This window comes from Chiloscyllium plagiosum, chromosome 32 (assembly GCF_004010195.1).
Source record: "Chiloscyllium plagiosum isolate BGI_BamShark_2017 chromosome 32, ASM401019v2, whole genome shotgun sequence".
NCBI classification, from domain to species: domain Eukaryota; kingdom Metazoa; phylum Chordata; class Chondrichthyes; order Orectolobiformes; family Hemiscylliidae; genus Chiloscyllium; species Chiloscyllium plagiosum.
The window spans coordinates 37,729,002-37,754,349 of NC_057741.1; the positions used below are offsets into that span (position 1 = coordinate 37,729,002).

A 25,348-nucleotide genomic window follows, 5' to 3' on the forward strand; every position below is an offset into this window, starting at 1 on the left:
CCCTCTCCCCCTCCCCCCAACACCCTGTTCCTCCTCTCATTCTCCCCCCACATCCCCTCAGTCCCTCAGCCCAAAGAGGAATATTTTCCGCTGAAGGCATTTTATGAATAGCACAAGCAAAGAAAGCCTGGGGTTATTTCGTGCAATGCAGTCATTGCGTTTGTGCTTTCAGGTGGCCTTACCTTTTCACTCCATGCCCACAGTCCGATCCCTAGAAAGGCCACTCCCAAAAACTGCAAAACAGGAACAAACAATGAAGGAAATGTTAGGTCTTTGGAAAATGAAGATTTACTAATAGCCTTTCAGCTTACAGAGACACTGAAGCATATTGCATTGGATGTTTGAGACAAAGTATTCAATAGAGTTGATGGAATTCTCTGCCAGTGGCAGTCAGGGAGAGTCTGGTTTGGAATCCAGAAGAGGGAGCATACCTTAAAGATAGTGCCATTCGAGGCTGAAGCCAGGAATTCTTCTACATTCTCTGCCCCCGCTCTCCCCCATCTACCCCCTTCCTCACCCACTCTACATCAATTGAAAATTTCAAAGTTGACAATGGTAAGTTATTGTAAGGCAGGAATATTGAAGATTACAGAACCAAGATAGATCCATGGAGTTGAGCTACTGATCATAGAAATGTACAGCTGATGTAAAAGATCCTTCAGTCCAACTCATCCATACCGACCAGATATCTTAACCTATTCTAGTCCCATTTGCCAACACCCGGCCCATATCCCTCCAAACCCTTCCTATTCATATACCATCTAAATGCCTTTTAAATGCTGTAATTCTACTAGTCTCCACCACTTTCCATACACGCACCACCCTGTCTGAAAAAGTTGCCCCTCAGGTCTTAGTCATAATATAACTGAATGGCCCATAACTGCCCCTATGAAATCAAGAGTTTTTTTATTTTTGCTGTGTGCTGAGGATTGAAGCAAGGATCTTTAAGCTTCAGTTTAACCTTCTCCCTGCTGAGCTATTTTGACATGATGTGTTGTGTAAAGGATGTGGGGCCCTGGAGTAACCTTGCAATGATGTCATAGAGCTGCTCCTCACTGGATACAAATAGCAAAGGGGTGAAGGGAGATGTGAGGAACACGTGGAGAGCTGGACAGAAACGTGAAGTCTAGCCATGTGACTGTAGGAAATGGATGCAGAGAACTTTTGGGAGCATTCTGACGAGCATGAGGCCACCAAGTTGATGGAATCATCTTTTAATAATGTAACAGATCAAACCCTGCTAAATTTCTGAAGACCATGTATTGTCGCATTTTGTCCTTATATGTAATGAACACCATTATAAAGAAAATAGAAAATAATGCAGTCATGGAGAAAAAGCAAAGGAGTGGGACTAATTAGTTCCTTCAAAAGATCTAATTAAGGCACAATATCTGGAGGAAGTCTCCGTTTGATTCTGCAATGATATCATTCAATAAAATTCAGAAAATCCTTTTTTTGCTGCAGACAGACCTTCCAATGGCACTTATCCAGGGCAACAAAAAATGACCATAGCTTCCCAAAGCCAATCTATAGTGGGCAAGTGAGACTTCAATTTACAATTTTCCACTCTGAAGACATATCAATAGATATTCTTGAAACGGAAGTAACAACACAATGCAACAGGAAAGATGGAACCCCAAGTCTGTCATATATAAAACATATTACACAGCAATGTATCCTTTGTCTTATTCATATCATTGCACATGTTAATTGAAGTCCTGGGCTTCCAGCTTGTCAAAGACTCACCCTGTTGTAATGGTTGGATGTTATAGGCCGTAAGTTATTTAATTTACAGGCAAGCAGAAAAATTCTTTCAGCTGCAGAATATCCCCAGAAGACTTGTGCCTCCTCCAGTAGATTTAGAAAAAAATTACAGCTGTTGCACTAAACTCTTGGAGTCACTACATTACAGACGTACATCACTGGATTCAAATGTACAGAAGGGCAACCTTTCCAACAAACTGCATTGTAACGCAAAGAGCAATGAATAAAAGTGCTTTCGTGAATCCTGGGGTTCAATTAAACTTTTAGGTTAGCCAAAACTATGCTGCCCATATGCTAACTTCCACAAGGTCCCATTCATTGATCATTCCCTGTGCTCACTCCATCGACTCTTGGCCAAGCAATGTCCGAGTTACAAGGTTTTCAAATTTGGTTTTAAATCCCTCCATAGCTGCACTCCCATCCCTTCCCAACAAACTCGGGGAAACTCCTACTGCCCTACAGCATTCCAGGATAGTTCCTTCCTCCAATTCTGGCCTCTGGAGAATTCCTGATTTTCATCACTTCACTCCTAGCAATCGTGCCTTCAGCTCCCTGGGCCCAGCTCTGGAAACTCTCTCCATAGCCCTTTATATCTTGTTTGTTTAGGCAGACGTTTAACTAGTAATGGGTTGAAAGGTTATGGAGAATGGGCAGGAAAGGGATGTGGAATGGAGACAGTCATCTTATCCTATCACACATCTTCCTTCTTCTAAACGGTTTACCTAGGCTTCTCTTAAATATATCTAAGTTATCTGCCTCATTCACTCACTGCTCCACTTTCTCACAATCCTCTCTATACTAAACTTTCTCCCAAATTCTCACCTGCATTTACTGATGACCATCTCATATTTAGTTTTGCCCTCCAAAGTTCCCCCTACCCAAAGTGGAAGGATCTCCATATCTACCCTGTCAAATTATTTAATAACTGTCATATTGCCCTTCTCGCTTTTCAAGGAAGAAGTTCTAGCCTGGCACAACTGGCACACAACACTGACAGCCCTCTGCTGTGTACAGCAGTTAACAGAAAACATCAAGTTGTATGCAATCAGAAACAAAAATTATAAGATTATAAGTATTAAATACAGGCTGCATGGACTAGACATACTATTCCTTAGATGTAGGAGTGAACTAATCCTGGTCTTTAAGGTAATTAGATTAGATTACATTACAGTGTGGAAACAGGCCCTTCGGCCCAACAAGTCCACACCGACCCGCCGAAGCGTAACTCACCCATACCCCTACATTTACGGGGGGGGGGGGGGGTGCACTGGGGCTTGGGCTGCTACAGTGAGCTGTCACAGTCCTGAATGAACTAACATTACCCTAGCTAAGGGTGTGATTCTACAGCTTTTTAAAAAAAATGGTCTTTCTTCGAACATAAATGAAAACAGCAAGTGTTGGCTGCCTAGTATACAAAGCAGCAACTGAGATCTGACTCAAAGTCAGCCTAGATTTATATTTTCTAGCAATATTTTGCATTTAACTGACAACTTGAACACAGTAAAAGACCATAAGGTGCTCCACAAGTGTTAACAAAGTCTGACACCGAACTTTGGAAGGATGTGTTTGAGTTAAGGACTTTTACAAGTGATCACTCAGGTGTCTCAACCTGAAATGCAGCATGTTAACAGGCAACAATTCATTTTTCTATGAAACTCTCACAATATGGAGAGTTTTAGAAAGTGTTGTGCTCACTAAGTAGAGAAGGGACATAAATATAAAAGTTGCCATCAATAAATAAGAATTGTATGTTATGGGTGATGTTTTAGTCAGCTTGTAAAGGGCATTCAATTAATACAGAGGAAGTTTGATTATTTGAATGACACAAGTGAGGAGTATTTTGTTCAGATAATCAAATGCCAGATAATGCAGTTTAACCGAGCATCGAGACTTTGTGATCTTGTCCGGATAATCCAACATTCAGATAATCAAATGTCGGATAATTGAGGTTCCTCTGTATAACTTTACAACTGTAACCAGGGCTAGTGACAGCATTGTATACAGCTGGAAAATACTCCAATTATACAGTTTAGTATCATTTATTATCATTTAATTTTCCCGATACAAAAGCTTATTTCTTTTGGCAAATGAAATGTTAATTAAGATTGAGTATGTTTATAATATATTCAATGATAAATAAAAACAGAAAGAACTGCGGATGCTGTAAATCAGAAACAAAAACAGAAATTGCTGGAAAAGCTCAGCAGGTCCGGCAGCATCTGTGGAGAGAAATCAGAGTTAACGTTTCAGGTCGTGTGATCCTTCCTCAGTGATAAATTATCTAATTAACACCACATGCAAGGACTGTGATGGGAGCTGTGACTGCATCCTTTAAAGGGTACCATGAGTTTTGACACTGCCACTCTATAGAGTCTCCTCACTTACTCCTCACAAAAGAGCTGCAACACTTTACAAGGAGCACACTTAATTCTGACACATGAACAAACGTGTGACTAGTCACAGACAGACACTCCAAAAGTTTCAGCAAGAAATGCAGGCTAACACTCCCAGTGGAGTATTGAGGAAGCAAGGCATTGTAAAAGGAGCAGTCTTCTGGATGAGATGTTAAACAGAGACACTCAGCCTCTGAAGTGGAATCCACAAGACTGTTTGAAGAACAGGGGTATTTTCATAACTCACCTGTGTACATCTCATCCATTATGGGCATGTGTGTACACAAGCAACCAGCAACCTGTTGTACGCATACACAGTAATATTACCATGTATATGCATGTGCAATGAGTATACAAAGTGTAAAAGTTTGCACCAAGACAGACAGAGTACAACCTCATCCATTTGAATTCCAACAAGAATTTGGTAATTAAATGCAAATTAAAACAAAAGTCAAAGTCAGCAAACACATGCAAACTTTTAAGTAACCACCACTAAAATTCTCCAAGTTACATTCTGGAGATGGTTAAACCAGATAAATTGAAAAGGTTGGACAATTCAACGATAAATTAACTTTATAAAATGCTGGCATGAACACATCTGGCGTTGAAGGAGCAACATCCTCTCAATTGGAGAAGATAACTGTTAATTTTCTGTAAATCTACCAGCACCTGTCAATTGAATTGAGTTTAATTAAAAACAGAAGTGTTAAAAGGCGAGATGTTTTCCGAGCTGCCCTGCACAGAGTAGGTTGGCAGGTCGCAACTATATCCTCCTACTCTCTGGCACCCTGAACACTTCTCAAAGGCTGCCTGTGAGATTGTGACAGATCAACTCCCATCTGTTCCTGGAACTGATCCATAACCAGCTGCAATAGGGACAGAATGAACCACAGCATTTTTAAATGATATAATGTACAGCACTTATTTCATTCCTTAGAATTTCCAAACATGGCAGCAGCTGAACATTCTTTGCAAGGTCCAGTGCCACACTGACAACACTGCTGGCTTCTGCACACTGACAACAGAAAGCACGTGCATTTGTGTAGTGCTTTCTCACAGGGCTCCGTGTGGCACAGTCGTAGTGTCCCTGCCTCTGAGTCAGAAGGCCCAGATTCAAGTCCCACCTGCTTCAGAGGTGTGGCATATCATCTCTGAACAGGTTGATTAACAATGCTTCTCATAACACTCAGGCATAGAAACAGAGAAAACAGGAGTAGGCCATTCAGCCCTTCAAGCCCGCCTAACACTTAGAATTATGGCAGATCATCCAACACAGTCCCTTGTTCACTCTTAAATAAGGTGACAAATATTGCACACAATATTCTTAATATCTTCTTACAAATGCTCTGTATAACTGATGCGATTCTTTTATGTTCCATACCCATTGCAATAAATGACAACAATTGGCTTTGCTTTCCTATTATTTGCTGTACCTACATAATCACCGTTTGCGAGTCATGCGTTAGGACACCCAGAGGTCTCTGCATCTCACAAGGTAGGTAATTTCTCACCATTTAGATAATACGTTTCTTTCTTATTCTTCCTGTCAAAATGGACAATTTCACATTTTCCCACATCTTTGCCAACTCAATGGACCTGTCTATGTCCCTTTGTAACCTCCTGATTGGTTCTTCGCAACTTAATTTGGTCATCTCATCTAAGTCACATAAAAGTTGTAAAGGTTGGTGATCAAACCTTCTACAAACACACAGTCTACTGGATCAATTGACACAAACTGGTGATAAGGGACACTAGGTCCACTCCTGGGAGAAAATCAGAAGAATGTTTGGAGTAGATGCAATCTTCTTAAAAGCAATTTGTCAAAAGGCAACATTCCCTGCACTGCTTTTGATTGAAGCTGCTGTACTCAGTATTTACCTCGAGATGTTTCTAAATTGGTCTTAGCTACACTAAACGGAGGGTCCTAGAGCGCAGTGCGTAGCATCCCTGCTTCTGAATCAGAAACTGTACTCAAGGTTCATATGATAGCCAAGGGAGGCCAGTTTCTAATGCAGCCATTCAGGCTCAATACCTGGCTGTAACCCTTGCAACACACTCGCAACGGAGGATGATAAAACCAGGACAGGTTCCTGCTCAACTACACAATACAAACGAAAGTGAGCCTTTACTCTCACTAGGAGAAAGTGAGGACTGCAGATGCTGGAGATTAGAGTCGAGAGTGTGTTGCTGGGAAAGCACAGCAGCATCAGAGGAGCTGGAGAATCGATGTTTCAGGCATAAGCCCTTCATCAGGATCCTTTACTCTCACTAGTCACAGCTTCAGAGAATAGAATTAAAAAGCAGAGGAGTTACATTAAACTTAAATAGAGCCATGGCTAGACCACGCTTAGGATATTCTGTACAGTTGGGGTCTTCATTTTATAAACAGGTACGGAGGTGCTAAATAAAGTGCAAAAAGGGTTCGAAAGACAATATCAGAACCACGCGGTTTACTCATCAAGAAAGACTGAAAAGGACAGCTCTCCTTACTCCAGAAAAAGAAGCATGGGGGTGTCACATGTTAACAATTGTGCCTATTCATAACGTGTGGGAGATGTAAAAGACTTGGACCTACAAATATAAATAAAATGCAATAGAGAATTCATGAGAAACCTCTTCACCCAGAGTAGTTGATGCAAACAGAACAAATGCAGTTGAGGATCAGGAGGCTAGGTTTTTTTTTAAAAAGGCTGAATGGCCAATCTCTGTGCTGTAAAAGACTTGGACCTACAAATATAAATAAAATGCAATAGAGAAATCATGAGAAACCTCTTCACCCAGAGGTGAAGAGTTGATGCAAACAGAACAAATGCAGTTGAGGATCAGGAGGCTAGGTTTTTTTTTGAAAGGCTGAATGGCCAATCTCTGTGCTATTCTGTAACAAGCTGCTCCCTCACACTTTCCTCTCAGAAGCCTGAAGGCAGGGATTGCGCTCAGTTTTTAAAAAAGCTAATGTCTTTTAAAAGATGTCACCAGTAGCCATGGGAACGATGTGCAGTTCAGCCAAGTTTCTGAACCTATTAAACCGAAATTTCAACGCCAAGTTATAAATAATTCAGAAGCAACCCAGGTCAATAGTTTAGCGAAGCATTCATCATAAAACTTCACAAGTTCTCTGAAATCTGCGTCTTTTCACCACTGCAACACCATCGAAAAGCACACAACACCAGGTTATAGTCCAACAGGTTTATTTGGAAGTACAAGTTTTCAGAACACTGCTCCTTCATCAGGTAGCTAGTGGGGTAGGATCATAGAACACAGAATTTATAGTAATTTATTTTTATTATAAATTCTGTGTCTGACAATCCTGCCCCAAACTTCCAAATAAACCTGTTGGACTATAACCTGGTGTTGTGATTTTTAACTTTGTCCACCTCAATCCAACACCAGTACCTCCACATCATCAAAAAGTACCTGAAGACAAGGACAACTGGTAAGGAAGCTGGAGTGTGTCTAAACTCAAGTGTGAGACTGGCTCTGGCCACTTTATTCATTTTAATTCAGCTCTGTCCACTCTCTCTTGCTTCACTTTTGAGGTGACAATCGTTGCAAGGCAGCAGCTATTGGATTATCGAGATGGCAAAAGTGTTTTTTTTTATTCATGTGTGGGATGTTTACACCTCTGGCTGGGCCAGCATTTATTGCTCATTGTACCTGCCCCTTGAGAAGATGGTGAGCTTGAACCTCTGCAATCCATGTGCCTTAGGTAAACCCACATTGTCTTTAGGGAGAGAGTTCCACAATTTTGATCTAATGACAATGAAGGAATGACGATATATTTCCAAATCAGGATGGTAAACGGATAAAGCAGACCAGGTTTGACCGATGAGCATCTTGATCTAAAATCAATAGAAGATTAATGAGGTGAAGACCTTATTTCTACAAATCACCATAATCCTACTAGACCCACTGGGCTGCTTTCATTAGAGACAGAGAGAGATACACATACAACTGGTGGTGACTTAATCAGGGGGTCAGCACACCCCAGGGAAGAGAGACAGTTGAGAAAGAGAATCTTTCACAGTAACTTCAGCTGGTGCAGGTATTTCTACAGTCTACAATGCGAATAGAGTCTCACCCATGCCAAATCTTCTGCAGTTCAAAACCGTCCCCACATTTGTACTGACTCGGCACCCTGCCTTAAGGCAGGTCCAGGGCTGTTGGAGAAGAGTCTGGAAGAACTGTTACCATCTAGAAAGGTCTGGCAGGAATGCCAGAGATCAAATGTAACTGGAGTAGTGATGGGTATACATTAATGAGAGGGATAATTTGGTAAATATTTGACTGAGTGTACACCAGGTCTCTTATGGTGCAGTGGGTAGTGTCTCTGCCTCGGAGCCAGAAGGCTCTCGTTCAAGTCCCACCCACTCCTGATGTGCATCAAAACATGAACACCTCTGGGACACCCGGACCAACCAACCCAACCACCCTGTGGCTCAACATTTCAATTCCCCCTCCCACTCCACCAAGGATATGCAGGTCTTTGGACTCCTCCATCGCCAAACCACAACAACGCGACGGTCGGAGGAGGAGCGTCTTATCTTCCGACTGGGAACCCTCCAACCACAGGGGATGAACTTGGACTTCACCAGTTTCTTCACCCCCCTCCCCTCACCTTGTCTCAGCCGAATGCCTCCAGCCCGGCACCGCCTTCCTGACCTGCAGTCTTCTTCTTGACCCCTCCGCCTCCATCCTACTCCGACCTATCACCCTCACCTTGACCTCTTTCCACCTATCACATTTCCAACGCCCCTCCTCCAAGTCCCTCCTCCCTACCTTTTATCTTAGCCTGCTGGACAAACCTTCCTCATTCCTGAAGAAGGGCTTATGCCTGAAACGTCGATTCTCCTGTTCCCTGGATGCTGCCTGACCTGCTGCGCTTTTCCAGCAACACATTTTCAGCTCTGATCTCCAGCATCTGCAGACCTCACTTTCTCTCCAAACAGGTTGATTACAAAAGATATGATACTCTGACTGGAAAAATATATGACTGGACACCACTAGCATTTTAACCTCTGGAATTTAAAAATAAAAATTAATGTGACAGTTGTTATGATATAAATTTTTATTTCTATGATATTTTTGATCTTGGTACTTGGTACCCAAGGCACACTCTGCTGCAGTTATTAATGTAGGACAGTGTCAGGGCAGGGGAATCTAAGGATTAGGTCCAACAGCTAGATTTCAAGGAGTGTGTTGAAGGAAGTGAGAAAAGTAGAGGTTTTCTGGTGACGGATTAGGATGGGTAGATGAGGGGATTCAGGGACGAAGGCCATAAATTCGGAATTTCAGACCTTCGAGGACCAAAGCAACTGAAAGCACAGCGTCAATGGGGGAGGCTTTCAAAATGGCAATACACTGGAATCAAGAGTTGAGAGCACTGAAGGAGCTTTCAGAGTTAGGAAAAGGGAAGCCACAAAATGACTGGAAAAAACAAGGATAAGAATTGTAATATTGAGTCATTGCGTGACTGGGAGCCACTGCAGGTCAGCAAGTACTAGGGACAAAAGGTGAACAGGATTTGGCGAGAGTCACATAGGAGAGTCTGGATGACCATGCGTTTGAGGAGGATGGAACGTGGGACACCAGTGAGGGGAGCACTGGAGGTGATGAGGGAATGGTTGTGGGTTTCATTAGTAGTTGGGCTAGTTTAGGATGGGCACTCTCCAAAGGCATAGAGTCAGGATAACAGAGTCTATTTCAGGTTGGTGGCTGGTGACTTGTGGAGCTCCATAAGTCTTGGACTCTGATGTTTCTCAATCCCATTCTTCTCTCCATAACCTTGATCTCCTCATTAATCAAGATCCTATCTCTGTATTAAATATTGTCAAATGACTTAGCCTCCACAGCCCTCTGCAGCAATGAGTTCCACAGATTCACCACCCTCCTGCTGAAGAAATTCCTCCTCATCTTAATTCTCAAGGGTCATCTCTTCATTCTGAGGCTGTGCCCCAGGTCCTAATCTATCCTACAAATGTAAACATTGCTCACTCTCCCAGCCTGTCCAAGTCCTTCTGCAGCTTTGCCCCTTCCTCAACACTACCCATCCCTCCACCTACCTTCCTGTCATCTGCAAACTTTACAAAATTGCCCTCAGTTCCTTCATCCAGCTAGTTAATGTAGACCATAAATAGTTGTGGTCCCCAACACTGAAGCCTGCAGCACTCCACTATTCACCGTTTGCCATCCTGAAAAAAATCCTTTTTATTTTCTGCCTTCTGCTCGTCAGCCAATCCTCTATCCATGCCAGTACCTTGCCCCTAACACCATGATTGGCTCTGATGCACAACCACATTTCTCCTGCATCACCACCAATCTCACCTTTTCCTCAGGCAGCAGTTTCCAATAACGATTCTGCTTTCCTCATTATCGAATCCTCTACTTGCATCTTCTGTACTTTTGTCCTGATCCACCACCATCTCTTTTCATTATCATTCCTTTCTCACTTACTCTCTCCCACATTCACCCTCTCACAAACTTTCCCTTTTGGTCTTTCCTCACTGCCCCAATTTCCCAGCCTCTGGGCTTGCTTAAAAATGGTCACATTTAAACCTCTTCTAGCCTTCACAAATATGTATTTGCTCACGGGATGTGGATGCTACTGGCTGGGTCAGCAATTATTGTCCATCCCTGATTACTCGATGGGCAGCCAACACAACTATGTGGGTATGGAGTCACATGTAGACCAGACCACATAAGGAAGGTAGATTTCATTCTCTTCTCGAAATTAGTGAGCCAGATGGGTTTTTATGACAATCAATAATGGTTACATGGCTACTATCAGGATGACTAATGAATTTGATTTTCAAGGATTTTACATTTCACCATCTACCATAGTGGGATTTGAATTCAAGTCATGAGAACATTAGCCTGAAGTTCTGGATTACTAGCCCAGTCATGCCACTACTATGTATCTATCATAGAGTCATAGTGATTTGTGGCACAGAAACATGATCTAAGTCGACCATGCCGACCAGATATCCCCACCTAATCTAGTCCCATTTGCCAGCACTTGGCCCATGTACCTCTAAATCCTTCCTATTCACATACCCATCCAGATTCTTTTTAGATGCTGTAATTAAACCTCCACTTCCTCTGGCAGCTCATTGCATAAATGCACCACCCTCTGCATGAAAAAGTTGTCTTTTAGGTCCCTTTTGAATCTTTTCCCTCTCGCCCTAAACCTATGCCCGCTAGTTCTGGACTCCCCCACTTCAGGGAAAAGATCTTGTCTATTTACCCTATCCATGCCCCTCATGCCGTCATGATATATTATTATTATTATCAGCACGTTTGGAGGTCAGAATTATGTACAGCTCTAACTTTGATTTGTACTTTGATATTGGTGTTGATTCTGAAGGTGGGGGACATAGTTTTAGATTTTTTTTGAGTCCTGAGCGTGGTGCCAGGTCATATGAAATTTGCTTACACACACTTATATGAGGCTTTTAAAACCCTTGAAATAAATAGTAGAGCGCTTTAAAAACAAGAGTACAAGAGATGAAAATAATCGTGCTGCTGCCTAGCAACAAGGTTTCATACTACATAGGGAGGCTGAGATAGCAACAAGTTACTTAAGAACAGAACAATCCAAAAAGTGAGTGAGCATGTGGAGAAAGAAGCCGGTCATTCACAGAAAGGAGAAGCCTATTCCTAAAACAGTCAGCCCAGAGGAAAGGAAGTCCTGACTGACTTAAAGTTAAAGATAGAGAGAAAAGCTCCAGAAACATAATATTGCCCATGAGCAGTTTAAGGAACTTTTACTGGATAATAAGTAAACGGTGTTAGCAATTTCAGGGTCTTGTGGAAAGACATGGTCTAAATAAATAGCACTGAATAGAGTCATAGAGATGTAGAGCATGGAAACAGACCCTTCTGTCCAACCCGTCCATGCCGACCAGATATCCCAACCCAATTTAGTCCCACCTGCCAGCACCCAGCCCATATCCCTCCAAACACTTCCTATTCATATACCCATCCAAATGCCTTTTAAATGTTGCAATTGTACAAGCCTCCACCACTTCCTCTGGCAGCTCATTCCATACACGTATTACCCTCCGTGTGAAAAAGTTGCCCCTTAGGTCTCTTTTATATCTTTCCCCTCTCACCCTAAACCTATGCCCTCTAGTTCTGGACTCCCCCACCCCAGGGAAAAGACTCTTGTCTATTTATCCTATCCATGCCCCTCAATTTTGTAAACCTCTATAAGGTCACGCCTCAGCCTCTGATGCTCCAGGGAAAACAGCCCGTTCAGCCTCTCCCCATAGCTCAAATCCTCCAACCCTGGCAACATCCTTGTAAATCTTTACTGAACCCTTTCAATTTTCACAACATCTTTCCGATAGGAAGGAGACCAGAACTGCACGCAATATTCCAACAGTGGCCTAACCAATGTCCTGTACAGCCGCAACATGACCTCCCAACTCCTGTACTCAATACTCTAACCAATAAAGGAAAGCATACCAAACGCCTTCTTCACTATCCTATGTACCTGAGATTCCACTTTCAAGGAGCTATGAACCTGCACTCCAAGGTCTCTTTGTTCAACAACACTCCCTAGGACATTGCCATTAAGTGTATAAGTCCTGCTAAGATTTGCTTTCCCAAAATGCAGCACCTCGCATTTATCTGAATTAAACTCCATCTGCCACTTCTCAGCCCATTGGCCCATCTGATCAAGATCCTGTTGTAATCTGGTAACCCTCTTCACTGTCCACTACACCTCCAATTCTGGTGTCATCTGCAAACTTACTAATTGTACCTCTTATGCTCACAGCTGTGGGATATAGGTAAATTAATGTTACTTCTGCAATTCCATTTTACAAAGTAAATGAACTCACACCAGTGTGTAATTGTTTTAGCCAAGAACTGAGTCAACAAGAATGGAAACGATGTGGAGGAAATACATAATTGTTTTTGTATTAGCTAAAAATGTATGCAAGAAAGAAACGGGACTGCAAGACAATGGCAGATATTACGGGCGAATAGATAAAATGCTGTGAAGAGAGGCAATTAAATTAGATATGTCTGTATAAACAGTAGGTATAAACATCTGTTTCCCACTTCTACAGAAACACAGGAACAAACCCCAATTAAAAGGGCTGAGTGATAAGATGCTGTGAGGGGCAGCACAGATGGAGGGAGTAGATAATGGTAAGCAAAGGATGGGATGAGGTCAAACAGCCTTGTGAGGTCAGAAATAAGCATTTTGTCACAGACAAGGCCGGATAAGGCAAGAGATAAACAGGAGTAATGGGGCCAGTCTTAGGGAAGTGGAGGATGTAAACAGGGGAGGAGCAACGTAAAACAAAAGAAACCAAATTATATAAATATTGTGTATGAATTGAATTTGGGTGTATGTCCTCTGCCTCATAGGCACGGGACATCACAGACTTGCAAGTGTGAAATAAATGACACTGCTGATTCAGATCTTGTCTCGGACTGAAATTATTGAAGTGAGTGAGCTTTATTTCTCACACAGCCAAATCATTTATGTAAATGACAAAAAGTAGTGGACCCAGCACTGATCCTTGTGGCACTCCACTGGTCACAGGCCTCCAGTCTGAAAAACAGCCCTCCACCACCATCCTCTGCCTTCTACCTTTGAGCCAGTTCTGTATCCAAATGGCTAGTTCTCCCTTTATTCCATGAGCTCTATCCTTGCTAACCAGTCTGCAATGGGGAACGTTATCAAACGCCTTACTGAAGTCCATATAGATCATATCTACCACTCTGCCCTCATCAATCCTCTTTGTTACTTCTTCAAAAAGTTCAATCAAGTTTGGGAGACATGATTTCCCATGCACAAAGCCATGTTGACTATCCCTAATCAGTCCTTGCCTTTCGAAATACATGTACATCCTGTCCCTCAGGATTCCCTCCAACAACTTGCCCACCACAAGCATCAGGCTCACTGGTCTATAGTTCCCTGGCTTGTCCTTACTACTCTTCTTCAATAGTGGCACCACGTTAGCCAACCTCCAGTCTTCCGGCACCTTACATGTGAGTAACGATGATACAAATATCTCGGCAAGAGGCAAATGCAGAAATTTGCCAAAAAAAAAACAATTATAGGCATGTATAGTGAACAAGTAGCTTTTCAGTGGTGACTCTTCACTGAGGTTTGAGTATCTACAAGGTGTTTGTTACAGGTAAAAGGATAGAATTTGTATTTATTTCAAGGAGACTGTTTACTCCAATCCTTGCATTGTGTCATATAGATGGTGTTTTTCTCCTTACAATAAACTTGGATACATTGTACACATTCACAAGAGACTGCCAGTCACCAATAGCTCTGTAAATGAACGAGAAATGTAAAATTTATGGTCAATCAAATCAGGTTTCACTCCAGGATGGGACAAACCCAGTCCGATTATCAGTCAGAACACAGTTCCGTCGCCCTTTCTACAGACGCTGTCTGGGAATCCCAACATTTTTGGGCTTTCTCTCAGATTTCTAGCTTCCACAATACTTTGCTTTTGTGTTACCATACTTTTGAATGTCCTTTGCTCGTTTTCTTTCGTTTTCGCCTGCATTGTTACAGTGTTCCGGATTGCTTTGCCAGATGTTATTGCAGAAAACACGATGAACCATGATCCTGCCAAGGAGAGTCAGTGCTCCAAGGACGAACAAGGAAACAGCACGCAACTGGAGCCTGGAGATAATTTGTTACAGCTCCTGGTCCAAAACTTCAGGAAGGGTGGAGTTTTGCATTCCAGTCTTTAAATTACCCTGTGATTCCTAGCTAGACACACTCCTCCACTTCTATAAATTACACTGAACTCTAATTTCTGAAAGAATCTACATGGGGCTCAGGTCTTAGGTTTTGCAAAACCGAGCTCAGGTGCAATTAAACAATTTAAATAGATTTCTTTGTTCCTTTGGACTCCAGATACCTCATCCAGTGCCTGGATGAATTAGCTGCTAATTTAGCACCATTGTTCACCTCCAGTAGACTGCTGGAGCCTAACTAATGACACATTTTTAATTAGAATAAAGTTTTAAAATTAACAACTTTACTGACTAAGTTGTTTACATAGATAACTCAGAAACTAAAACCAGTGTTTGTTAAACTAAGTGCTACAACATTAACACGTACAGGTAGATATATATGCCATCTACAAGATGCAGCTCACCTCCATCCATAACACCTTCCAAAGCAACGACTACTACCACCTAGAAAGACAAGAGTAGCAGATGCATAGGAACATGCAAGTTCCCCTCCAGACCACTCCCCATCCTGACTTGGAAATATATCGCTGTTCCTTCAGTGTGACTGGGTCAAAACCCTGGAATTTCCTCCCTAACAGCCATGTGAATGTCCTACACTCTAAAGACTATAATGGTTCAAGATTAGAATGATTAGAATTCCGACAGTGTGGAAACAGGCCCTTCAGCCCAGCAAGTCCACACTGACCCTCTGAAGAGGAGTCCACCCAGACCTATTCTCTCATTTCTCTACACTTCCTCTGTCTAATGCACCTAACACTACAGGCAATTTAGCATGGCCAAAACACCTGACCTGCACATCTTTGGATTGTGGGAGGAAACACGAGCACCCGGAGGAAACCCATACAGACACGGGGATAACATGCAAACTCCACACAGACAGTTGGCAGAGGCTGGAATCGAATCTGGGTCCCTGGCGCTGTGAAGCTGCAGTGCTAACCACTGAGCTACCATGCCACCATAGAATTCTGGTCTCCCTCCTATTGGTAAGATATTGTGAAACTTCAAAAGGTTCTGAAAAGATTTACAAGGATTCCGCCAGGGTTGGAGGGTTTGAGTTATAGTGAGAGATGGGGCAGTTTTACCTGGAGCATCAGAGGCTGAGGGGTGATTTTATAGAGGTTTATAAAATCATGAGGGGCATGTTTAGAACATAGAACATTATAGGCCCTTTGGCTCTCGATGTTGCACCGACCTGTGAAACCAATCTAAAGCCCATCTAACCCACACCATTTTCCATTATCATCTATATGTTTATCCAATGACCATTTAAATGCCCTAAATGTTGGCAAGTTCACTACTGTTGCAGGACAGACATTCCATGCGCCGACCGCTCTCTGAGTAAAGAACCTACCTCTGACATCTGTCCTATATCTATCACCCCTCAAATTAAAGCTTAGTCCGATCATGCTAGCCATCATCATCCGAGGAAAAAGGCTCTCACTGTCCACCCTAATCATCTTGTATGCCTCTATTAAGGCACCTCTTAACCTTCGTCTCTCTAACGAAAACAGCCTCAAGTCCCTCAGCCTTTCCTCGTAAGACCTTCTCTCCATACCAGGCAACATCCTGGTACATCTCCTCTGCACCCTATCCAATACTTCCACATGCTTCCTATAATAGGTAAATAGGTAAAGGTTTTATTTCCCTGGGGTGGGGGGAGTCCAGAACTAGAGGGCATAGGTTGAGGGTGAGAGGGGAAAGATTTAAAAGGGGCCTAAGGGGCAACGTTTTCACACAGAGGGTGGTGTGTGTATGGAATGAGCTGCCAGAGAAAGTGTGGAGGCTGGTACAATTACAACATTTGAAAGGCATTTGGATGGGTATACGAATAGGAAGGGACACAGGCCAAGTGCTGACAAATGAGACCAGATTCTGTTAGGATATCTAGTCGGCATGGTCGCGTTGGACCAGAGGGTCTGTTTCCGTGCGGTATGTCTCTATGACTCTAAGGCAGCTTTCCCCCATCTTTTCATAGAATCCCGACAGCATGAGAACAGGCTTTTTGGCCCTCGAAGTTCACACCGATCCTCTGAAGAGTAACCCAGCAAAACCCATTCCCCATTATTTCACATTTACCCCAAACCCACACACCCCTGAACACTATGGTCTTCTGAAGAGTATGTAGGAAGGCCCAGTCAGTGACAGCTCCAATCCACAAATAAGTAGAAAAACATCTTAATTAGATGCTAAGTTAATTGAACTGGGTTGAGGCATTGAAGTGTCCATTCCTGTTATTTTGTTCCTATTCCAATATGCCCCCTCTCAGTTCACAGGAAACTGTCAATTTTCTTTGCTTTTTATGCCCAGATTTTGGGGATGATGTTGAGAAAAATGGTACCAGGAATGAGAAATAGACACAGAGATGCAGGATGGGAATTATCTATTACAGAGTAGGTTAAAGGGAGATGGAATAGAGGTGCTCAAACTTAAAGAAGGTTTTGATAGAGCATATAGGGGAGACCTCTTTCGATAGGCAGGAAGACCAACAAAGGACACAGATTAAACACCTTGGCTTAAAGAGTGATGAGGAGCTTTTCATTTTACACAATAAGTTGTCGTGATCTGGAAATGCCTGAAAGGGCAGTGGAAGCAGGTCCAAATGAAGATTGCAAAAAGGATTTGGTAGAACTACGCGGAATGGGATTAGCTGGATTGCTGTTTCAGCAAACAGGCATAAAGACAATTTGCCAGATGGTCTCATTCAGTACTGTATCATTTTATAGGAAGGAAAGTAAATCCTGGCCAACATGCAAATAACTAGCTCAAAGAAATCAAAACTCATTCTACAAGAACACCATCTGGTGTGTTTAGGAAATAACTTGTCCTCAGTCCCATTCTGAAGTGCCATCAGATTGAGTCTGGTACCTTTGAACTCCATTTTCAAACTTTATTTGATGTATAAAGAAACAAAAAAATAGGGAGCGGGGGTGGTCATTCGATCTGATCATGCAATATGATCATGGCTAATCCTCAATGTATTGTCATACTCTTGCCCACTCCCCACATCTCCCGATGCCCCTCATGTTGCGTCGTCTATTTTGTTCTTAAATATGTCCAGTGACTTGCCCCAAAGCCTTATTTGATAGAAAATTCCACAGGTTAACCACTTTCTGAGGGAAGAAATTTCTCATCACTTCATCCTGAGATCAACCACTTGTTCTAGTACATCAGCTCTGCATCCACTCTTTCCAATCCTGCTTGGACATTTATACATCCAGTCCGAGCCAACTTCCCCTCACAGGACAAACTGACCATGCTAGGAAGCAGTCAGATGAACCGTCACTGCACTCCCTCTTTGATGAGTGAATCTTTAAATAAGGAGATTAAAATGGCACACAATACTCCAGGTGTGGTCTCACCGAGGCCCTGTATGGCTGCAGTAAGGCTTCCTTGCTCCAGTACTCAAATCCTCTTGCAATGAAGGCCCACATACCATTGCTTTCCTAATTGCTTGTTGCACCCTCATGTTTCCTTTCAATGATTGGTATACAAGGACGTGCAGATCCCCTTACACATGGTAAATTATGTGCTGTTATTCTGCTTATCCTATCAAAGTACACTCAATATGTTTTTCTTAGCCATGTTTAGGCCATATTTTCTGCTGTGGCTTTGTGCCAGAAAGGAATAAATAATGGTTGCAATGCATCGATTCTTAAATAGGAGTAATTGCTTACATTCTGTCATGCTTTTTAAATTAGTTACCCAGTCTAGCCAACATACCCCTCATATCCCTGTAGTTTCCTTTTGTTTACCTGTAAAACTCTAGCTTTGGACTTGACCATTTTGATTTCCATCCCAATGAAGGATTACATCATTTTATGCTCCCGCTTCCCTAAAGGGACATCACCTAATAAGAAAATTAACTAGCTCCTCTCATTGCACAACACCAAATTCTGAACAGCCTGTTTCCACATTGGTTCCTCAGTGTATGGGTCTAAAAAGAACGTTGTACACAATCTATGAATTCATCTGCCACTTGTAATATTGCTCATGCGATTCACCCAGTCTGTATATATAGATTTGCTAATGTGCCTCATCCAGTCTATATATATAGATTTAATCACCCATAATTACTGAAGCACCCTTGTTATATTCTTCCCTAATTTACAGTGCCTGTGTTTTCCTTGCATTAACGTAACTATTTGGATGCCTGTGGGCAATTCTCACTGATGCTTTCCATCCCTTTTCACTTCCTAGCTCCACCTAGTCTGATCTACATCTAGACTTTGAGCCAATATCTTTTCTCACTATTGCTCTCAAGTCACCTTTTGCTAATAATGCCATGATACCACCTTCTCCTTTTTGCCTGTCCGTTCTAAATATTTTTTGATATTTATTTCCCAGCCCTGATGACCCTGAAGCTATATTTCTGCAACTACAATCATTTTACACCTATTTACAGCTATTTATACTATTCATCTGTTTAGTTTATTGCAAGTGCTCCATTAATTCAGATACAGCCACCTGGACTTTGCTTTCTCAACTTTTTTATACTCTGGCCCAATTTGCTGGTAGCCTTTGTTTCCTCTGCCTTCCACTTTTTTGTTTTCTATATTTCAATCTTTCATTTCTATTTTTGTTTCTCTCCATTGAGTCTCCCCTTTCAGGTTCTCATCTCTCATTCTGGTGTTAACCCACCCCCAAAGTACCTGGAGAGAGGATATGGGGACCCAATCTGCTGGTGTGCGACCTTTCCAGCTTATAGAGGTCTCACTTTCCCCAGAATTAGTTCCAAACCTCAGGAATCAAAATCCCTCCCTCCTTATCTAATCTTCAGATACATATTTTCATCTGGTCTATTCTCCTATTCCTGATATCACTGGGAGTGATTCTGAGATTACTACCTTTGAGGTCCTGTCATTTCCTAGCTCCCTATATTCTGCTTGCACACAGACACCTTAGGTCTCATCTTGAGGCATTCATTTAATGGATTCCAAAACTTAACTTGGAACCCAAGCTCCAGCGCTGCCTTCTCCAACCATTCTGGAATTTCTCTCCTGCTTAAAGATGGTCCTTAATCTTGCCACTGATCCAAGATTACACCTTTTGCACACATTTCCCAATACCTCCTGTCGCTGGTCAACTGTTGCCAGATAATGTCTCTCTGTGCAGTGCCTTATAAACGCAAACTCCCGTTGTTTCACCTCTCCTATACCCTCATGGTAGCTGAGCCTCCCAACATTTGACACAATATTGCTGCTACCTCCCCCATCCACCAGAACATGTTTCTGTTAGGATGATACTCAGTGGTGTAAAGATACACCCACCTCAACATTTCTTTACAAAGCACAGATCTTGGCACTGCTAATGCATTTCACTTCTGTGTGGGATGCAGCTGGCTTTGGGAAATTAAACAACCAAACACCCAACAGCAAAGTGAAGCTATTTCAATATCAGAGAATTGGTGTAGAGCTGAAGGTTCCAGGGTAATGATTGCATTTAAGAGAAAGGAAACAAAGCAACAAGTCTCTTGCTGGGAGCTGAAGATCATTAAGAGGAATCAAACTCTACTATTAACAGACAAAGCAGAAGCTTTCAACATGTTGAAATCGCAGGAATATTCAGCCAAGCTCGAGTCCTGAAGCTGCATTTGACTCCCTCAAATCTGAACAGTCTGGTTCCCAGTGCCCAAGTAACTTATTTCAAATTTGTTGCTTTGGGAACCTGTAAACTTGCTTTGGAAAAGGGTCATTTTGAGCACCATTCACTTGAAAACAGAGTGGATCCCAAGCTGCAGTTAGACGGTCGCACTTGGAGACAGCAATGTCAGCTGGAAAACTTCAGCTAAGTTAGGACAGTGATTCTGCTCCAACAGGTCACTGTTCTCATGGTCCCCAAACCCCACACTCTCAGTCGGCACAATATGGAACCTCAGTAAGGGGTCCATGTGGGAAAACATCTGGGAAGCACTGATCTAAAAGCAGGCCAAGAGCTAAAGATTTAACTTTAGGTTCAAATCTTAAAGGAAATTAACTTTTCTTAAGTTATATTGTTTTACTGCAGTCATATTACAACAATACCAACAGGAGAGAGACCAAGTCCCACCCGCTGCACAGCCAAAAGGGCCCTTGAGGCACAGTGATAATGTCCCTACCTCTATCCTCCAACAGGCCTGGTTTCAAGTTCCACCTGCTCCAAAGGCAGGTCACATCTCTGAAGGTCTGTAACATCTCTGAACAAGTTGATTAGAAAATACCTAAACACTTGCAAAACAGCAGCTTAGAATGATGAGAGTATTGATGTAGAAGTTTTCAGTAATATGCATCAATGTAGCGCATAAAAACACTATATGGGTCCCTTGAAGACAGATACCAACATGCCTTTGTAACCACCTCCTCTCATCTGTGTACTTCCATATAATCCTCAAACCTCTCTTTATCTTTACCTGATGAGAAGTTGAGGCTGCATTATAGGTTTCGGGGAAGATCAGTTCCCACATTCTGCCAATCCAAGTACATACTCTTTATGTCCCTGCTCCACATTCCAGTTCCTCACTAATTACCAACTCAATGTCATTAGTTCCAATTCTTGAATGTTCTCATTTTTGCTACTAACTTGTGTGGAACTTATCAAATGTTTTCTGTAAACAGCACCATGGCTGAAAGTCTCTTGAAACCAAATTAGGTGAGTCAGATAATGTCACACCCCATCACAAACCCAAATTGATATTTGCTCAATCACTCTGATGTTCGATTCCAATAAAATGGCTCGGGTGATACCTTTTATCTCCCTCGCTAAATGACTGGATGCCTGTGGCGTTATCCTGGAATTCCCTCCCCAAAGGCACTGTTGCGGTCATGCCCCAACCCAGGGAATGTGGCAGGTTCACCACCCAACTATTGTAAAGCAATCTGGGGTATAAATGCCAGCCACACCCATATGCTACGGAAGACCAGAGTAACAGTGGGGCATTTGGAATTCAACTCCACAATTTCTGGACTTTGTAAAATTGTGATTAGCACAGCTGCAGCTTCTAAATCTATTTATTTTATACCCAGGGATGATGAGGGTTCTAGTGGCATAGTGGCAGTGCCCTAACCAGGTTCAAGTCTGACCAGCTTCAGGGCTGTGAATAACATCCCTGAACAGGTTGAGTCAAAAAACATATAGAAGATCTGCTTTATTAATTTCGCCATTCCCATCTTTTTCAAAATTTATACTAAATCCACTAAGTTCCTTCCCTTGACTTATTTTTAAATTAGATTGTACGGCTGCCATTTTTTTTCTCTTTTGTTCACTGGGAGAACAGATTCACTTTAATCTCATTGACCACTTTTTAAAAACACAATTCATGGGATGTGGGTGCTTCTGGCTATGATAATTAATGCCCACCCCTAACTGTCCAGAGAGAAATTAAGAGTCAGATTGCTAAGAGTCTGGAGATGCATATAGGCCAGACTGTGTAAGGATAGTAGATTTCCATCCCTAAGGGATATTAGTGTGAGAATGTATATAGGGTAGAAGCAGGCAGGGTAAGAGTTACATGCTGAGTTTAGTGAAACAAGTGGTTCAGCTGAGCATGACTCTGATCAGCTAAGACCTTATAGTTAACAATGGGGTGCTGGAGGCAAGGATAAGGGGTTAACAAGGTGGAAAAGCATTCATTATGTAGAGCCATTTAACAAGATGAGGTACCATTCAGTATGTAGTGTCAGTTAACAAGGTGGAAAGTATACATTATGTGAAGTCAGTTATTCATTGTGTAACAGTAGATGGCTTAATCTTTACTATTGACACTCACTGATTATAATGGTCACCCAATTAACATGTATGCTGCCTTACCTGGATGCTCCTCCCTGTAAAATGATGCAAGTTCATTGAGAAACTGCTATTCCAGAGAAGACTGTGAACTCATGTCTCTATGTACATGGGCGATCGTTCTTTCTCCCTCCAGGGTCCGGAATAAAGATGAAGGAGGTAAAACCACTCTGCCTCTCTGAGCGTTTTGCTTTTTTTTTGGGGGGGGGGGGGGGGGGGAGTGAGAGGGGGGGGTTAAGGAATTCCTGATGAAGGGCTTTTGCCCAAAATGCCAATTTTCCTGCTCTTTGGATGCTGCCTGACCTGCTGTGCTTTTCCAGCACCACACTCTCAACTGTTAAATGATGATTGACAATAGTTACATTTTAGTTACAACTTATTACAGATTTTTACTGAAATCAAATTTCACCTTCTGCCATGAACAGATTCTAAACCATGCCCTGGTCTGAAGTTCAGTAGTGCTAGTCCAGTGACATTACCACTAAGGCACTGCCTCCTCAACTGGAGTAGAATGGTCCCATATCGTCTGGAGAAAACAGAACTGTCACTGCTGAAAGGTATAAATGTTTGACAGGATAGATGTAGAGAGGATGTAGACCCCTTGCTGGAGAATCTAAGTTTGGATATGGGGATGGGCAGTCAGGTGTAGTATCAGGATAATTGAAATTGAGATTTGGAGAAATATCTTCACTAAGAAGATTGTGATTCTTTGTAATTCACTGCCCAGACCGCTCTGCATGTTCAAGTGTGGAGCATAGTCAAGGTAGTGATGAATACATTCTTGGGTACAAAGTGATTAAGAGAATTGGGGAATATGTGAATAGAGCTAGAAACGGGAGTCAATAGAGGAGCCACAATCTCACTGAATGGCAGAACAGGCTGGAAGGGACATCTGACCTGCTCTTGCTCCAATTCCATAAGTATTTTCTAAAACCTTTTTATTTGTCCATCAGATGTAGGTATCACTGATTGGGCTAGCATTTATTGCTTAGCCCTAATTGCCCAGAGGGCAGTTTAGGGGTATCACAGTGGCTCAGTAGCTAGCACTGCTGCCTCACAACACCATGAACCCAGATTCAATTCCAGCCTTGGGTGACTGTGTGTGCGCGCAGTTTGCATATCCTCCCCATGTCCGCCTGTGTTTCCCCCAGGTGCTTGGGTTTCCGTCCAAAGATGTGCAGGTTAGGTGGACTGGCCATGATAAATTACTGTGTTGAGGGATGTGTAGGTGAGGTGTGTTAGCCATGGGGAAGTGCAGGGTTATAGGGTGAGGGGTGGGTCTAAGTGGGATGCTCTTCAGAGGGTCGGTGTGTACTTGTTGGGCCTGTTTCCACACTGTAGGGATTCTATGATTCAAGAGTTAATCACATTGCTGTGAATCTGAAGTCACATATAGGCCAGACCAGGTACAGGCAGCAATTTCCCCTCCCTAAAGAGCATTAGTGACCCAGATGGGTGATTATATGGATGCTATTCACCCAGTTCTTTATTCCAGCTGTTTCGCCATTGACCACGGTGGGATGTTTGAACCCATACTTCCTGATCATTAGCCTCAGGCCCTGGATTACTAATCCAGTAACATTTCTACTATGCCTTTGCTCTCCCTCCCCTGGGTGTGTTAATTCTCATAGCTTGGAATATCCATATGCTGCTATGTCGAACAGCTAATTCATTATCTAGAAGCTGAATTTGTGTTGTAATGCACTTGTTTTGTTTGTGTGGGAACGCACACACACTGCCAATATACTCTGCTGTCCATTAAACTACTCCATTCTCTCCTCCCACTCTATTAATTAAAATGTACCCTCAACTATATTCATTATGTGAAGCTTCTTCTTCGTTCGAAAGTAATATAATTCATGAAGAATTTGGGAATTAACCAAAGCTTTCTAAAGGATCTGCACTGAGTGTGGGGAGTTATTGAAACAAGTTGATGGATTCTGGATTAGTGGTGCTGGAAGAGCACAGCAGTTCAGGCAGCATCCAAGGAGCTTTGAAATCGGCGTTTCGGGCAAAAGCCCTTCATCAACTTTTTATTCCTGATGAAGGGCTTTTGCCCGAAATGTCGATTTCAAAGCTCCTTGGATGCTGCCTGAACTGCTGTGCTCTTCCAGCACCACTAATCCAGAATCTGGTTTCCAGCATCTGCAGTCATTGTTTTTACCTTTTTAACAAGTTGATGGAGCTTGATATAAAAGTGTACATACACCATACTCTTATCAGCTCATAGATCTGCCAAACCTCAGGACAAATTATAACAGAGTTGGGTCAGGCACATATTCATTACACAGCATAATGGACCAGTCAACATCTCAACAATTCTCTCCATCAGCCAAACAGTCGATTCTGATATTGTCAACATTAAACAATAATGACCAAAAGAACTGTGGATGCTGTAAATCAGAAACAAAAACAGAAGTTGTCGGAAAAGCTCAGCAGGTCTGGCAGCATTTGTGGAGAGAAATCAGAGTTAATGTTTCCGGTCTGGTGACCCTTCCTCAGAACCCGGAACATTAACTCGGATTTCTCTCTACAGATGCTGCCAGATCTGCTGAACTTTTCCAGCAACTTCTGTTTTGTTTAACAGTAGAACACCTCTAACATTAATGTCTACTTTATATTTGAAGTGGGGATCAGCACTTTGAGCTTCCCGTTGAAGAAATTAGGCATCTGTCATTCTCCATGGTTTTCCAGAATTCTGC

The 25,348-nt window shown here is 42.4% G+C and overlaps 1 protein-coding gene across 1 annotated transcript in view; it reads right to left on the reverse strand.

Annotated features, from left to right (window-relative positions):
- The window catches only part of tspan5a (tetraspanin 5a), a 92,538-nt gene that overhangs the window by 24,476 nt on the left and 42,714 nt on the right, over positions 1–25,348 (reverse strand). Inside the window, exon 2 of the mRNA XM_043674447.1 lies at positions 183–233. Within this exon, the coding sequence (XP_043530382.1) occupies positions 183–233 (51 nt within the window). The remainder of the gene's footprint in view (positions 1–182; positions 234–25,348) is intronic.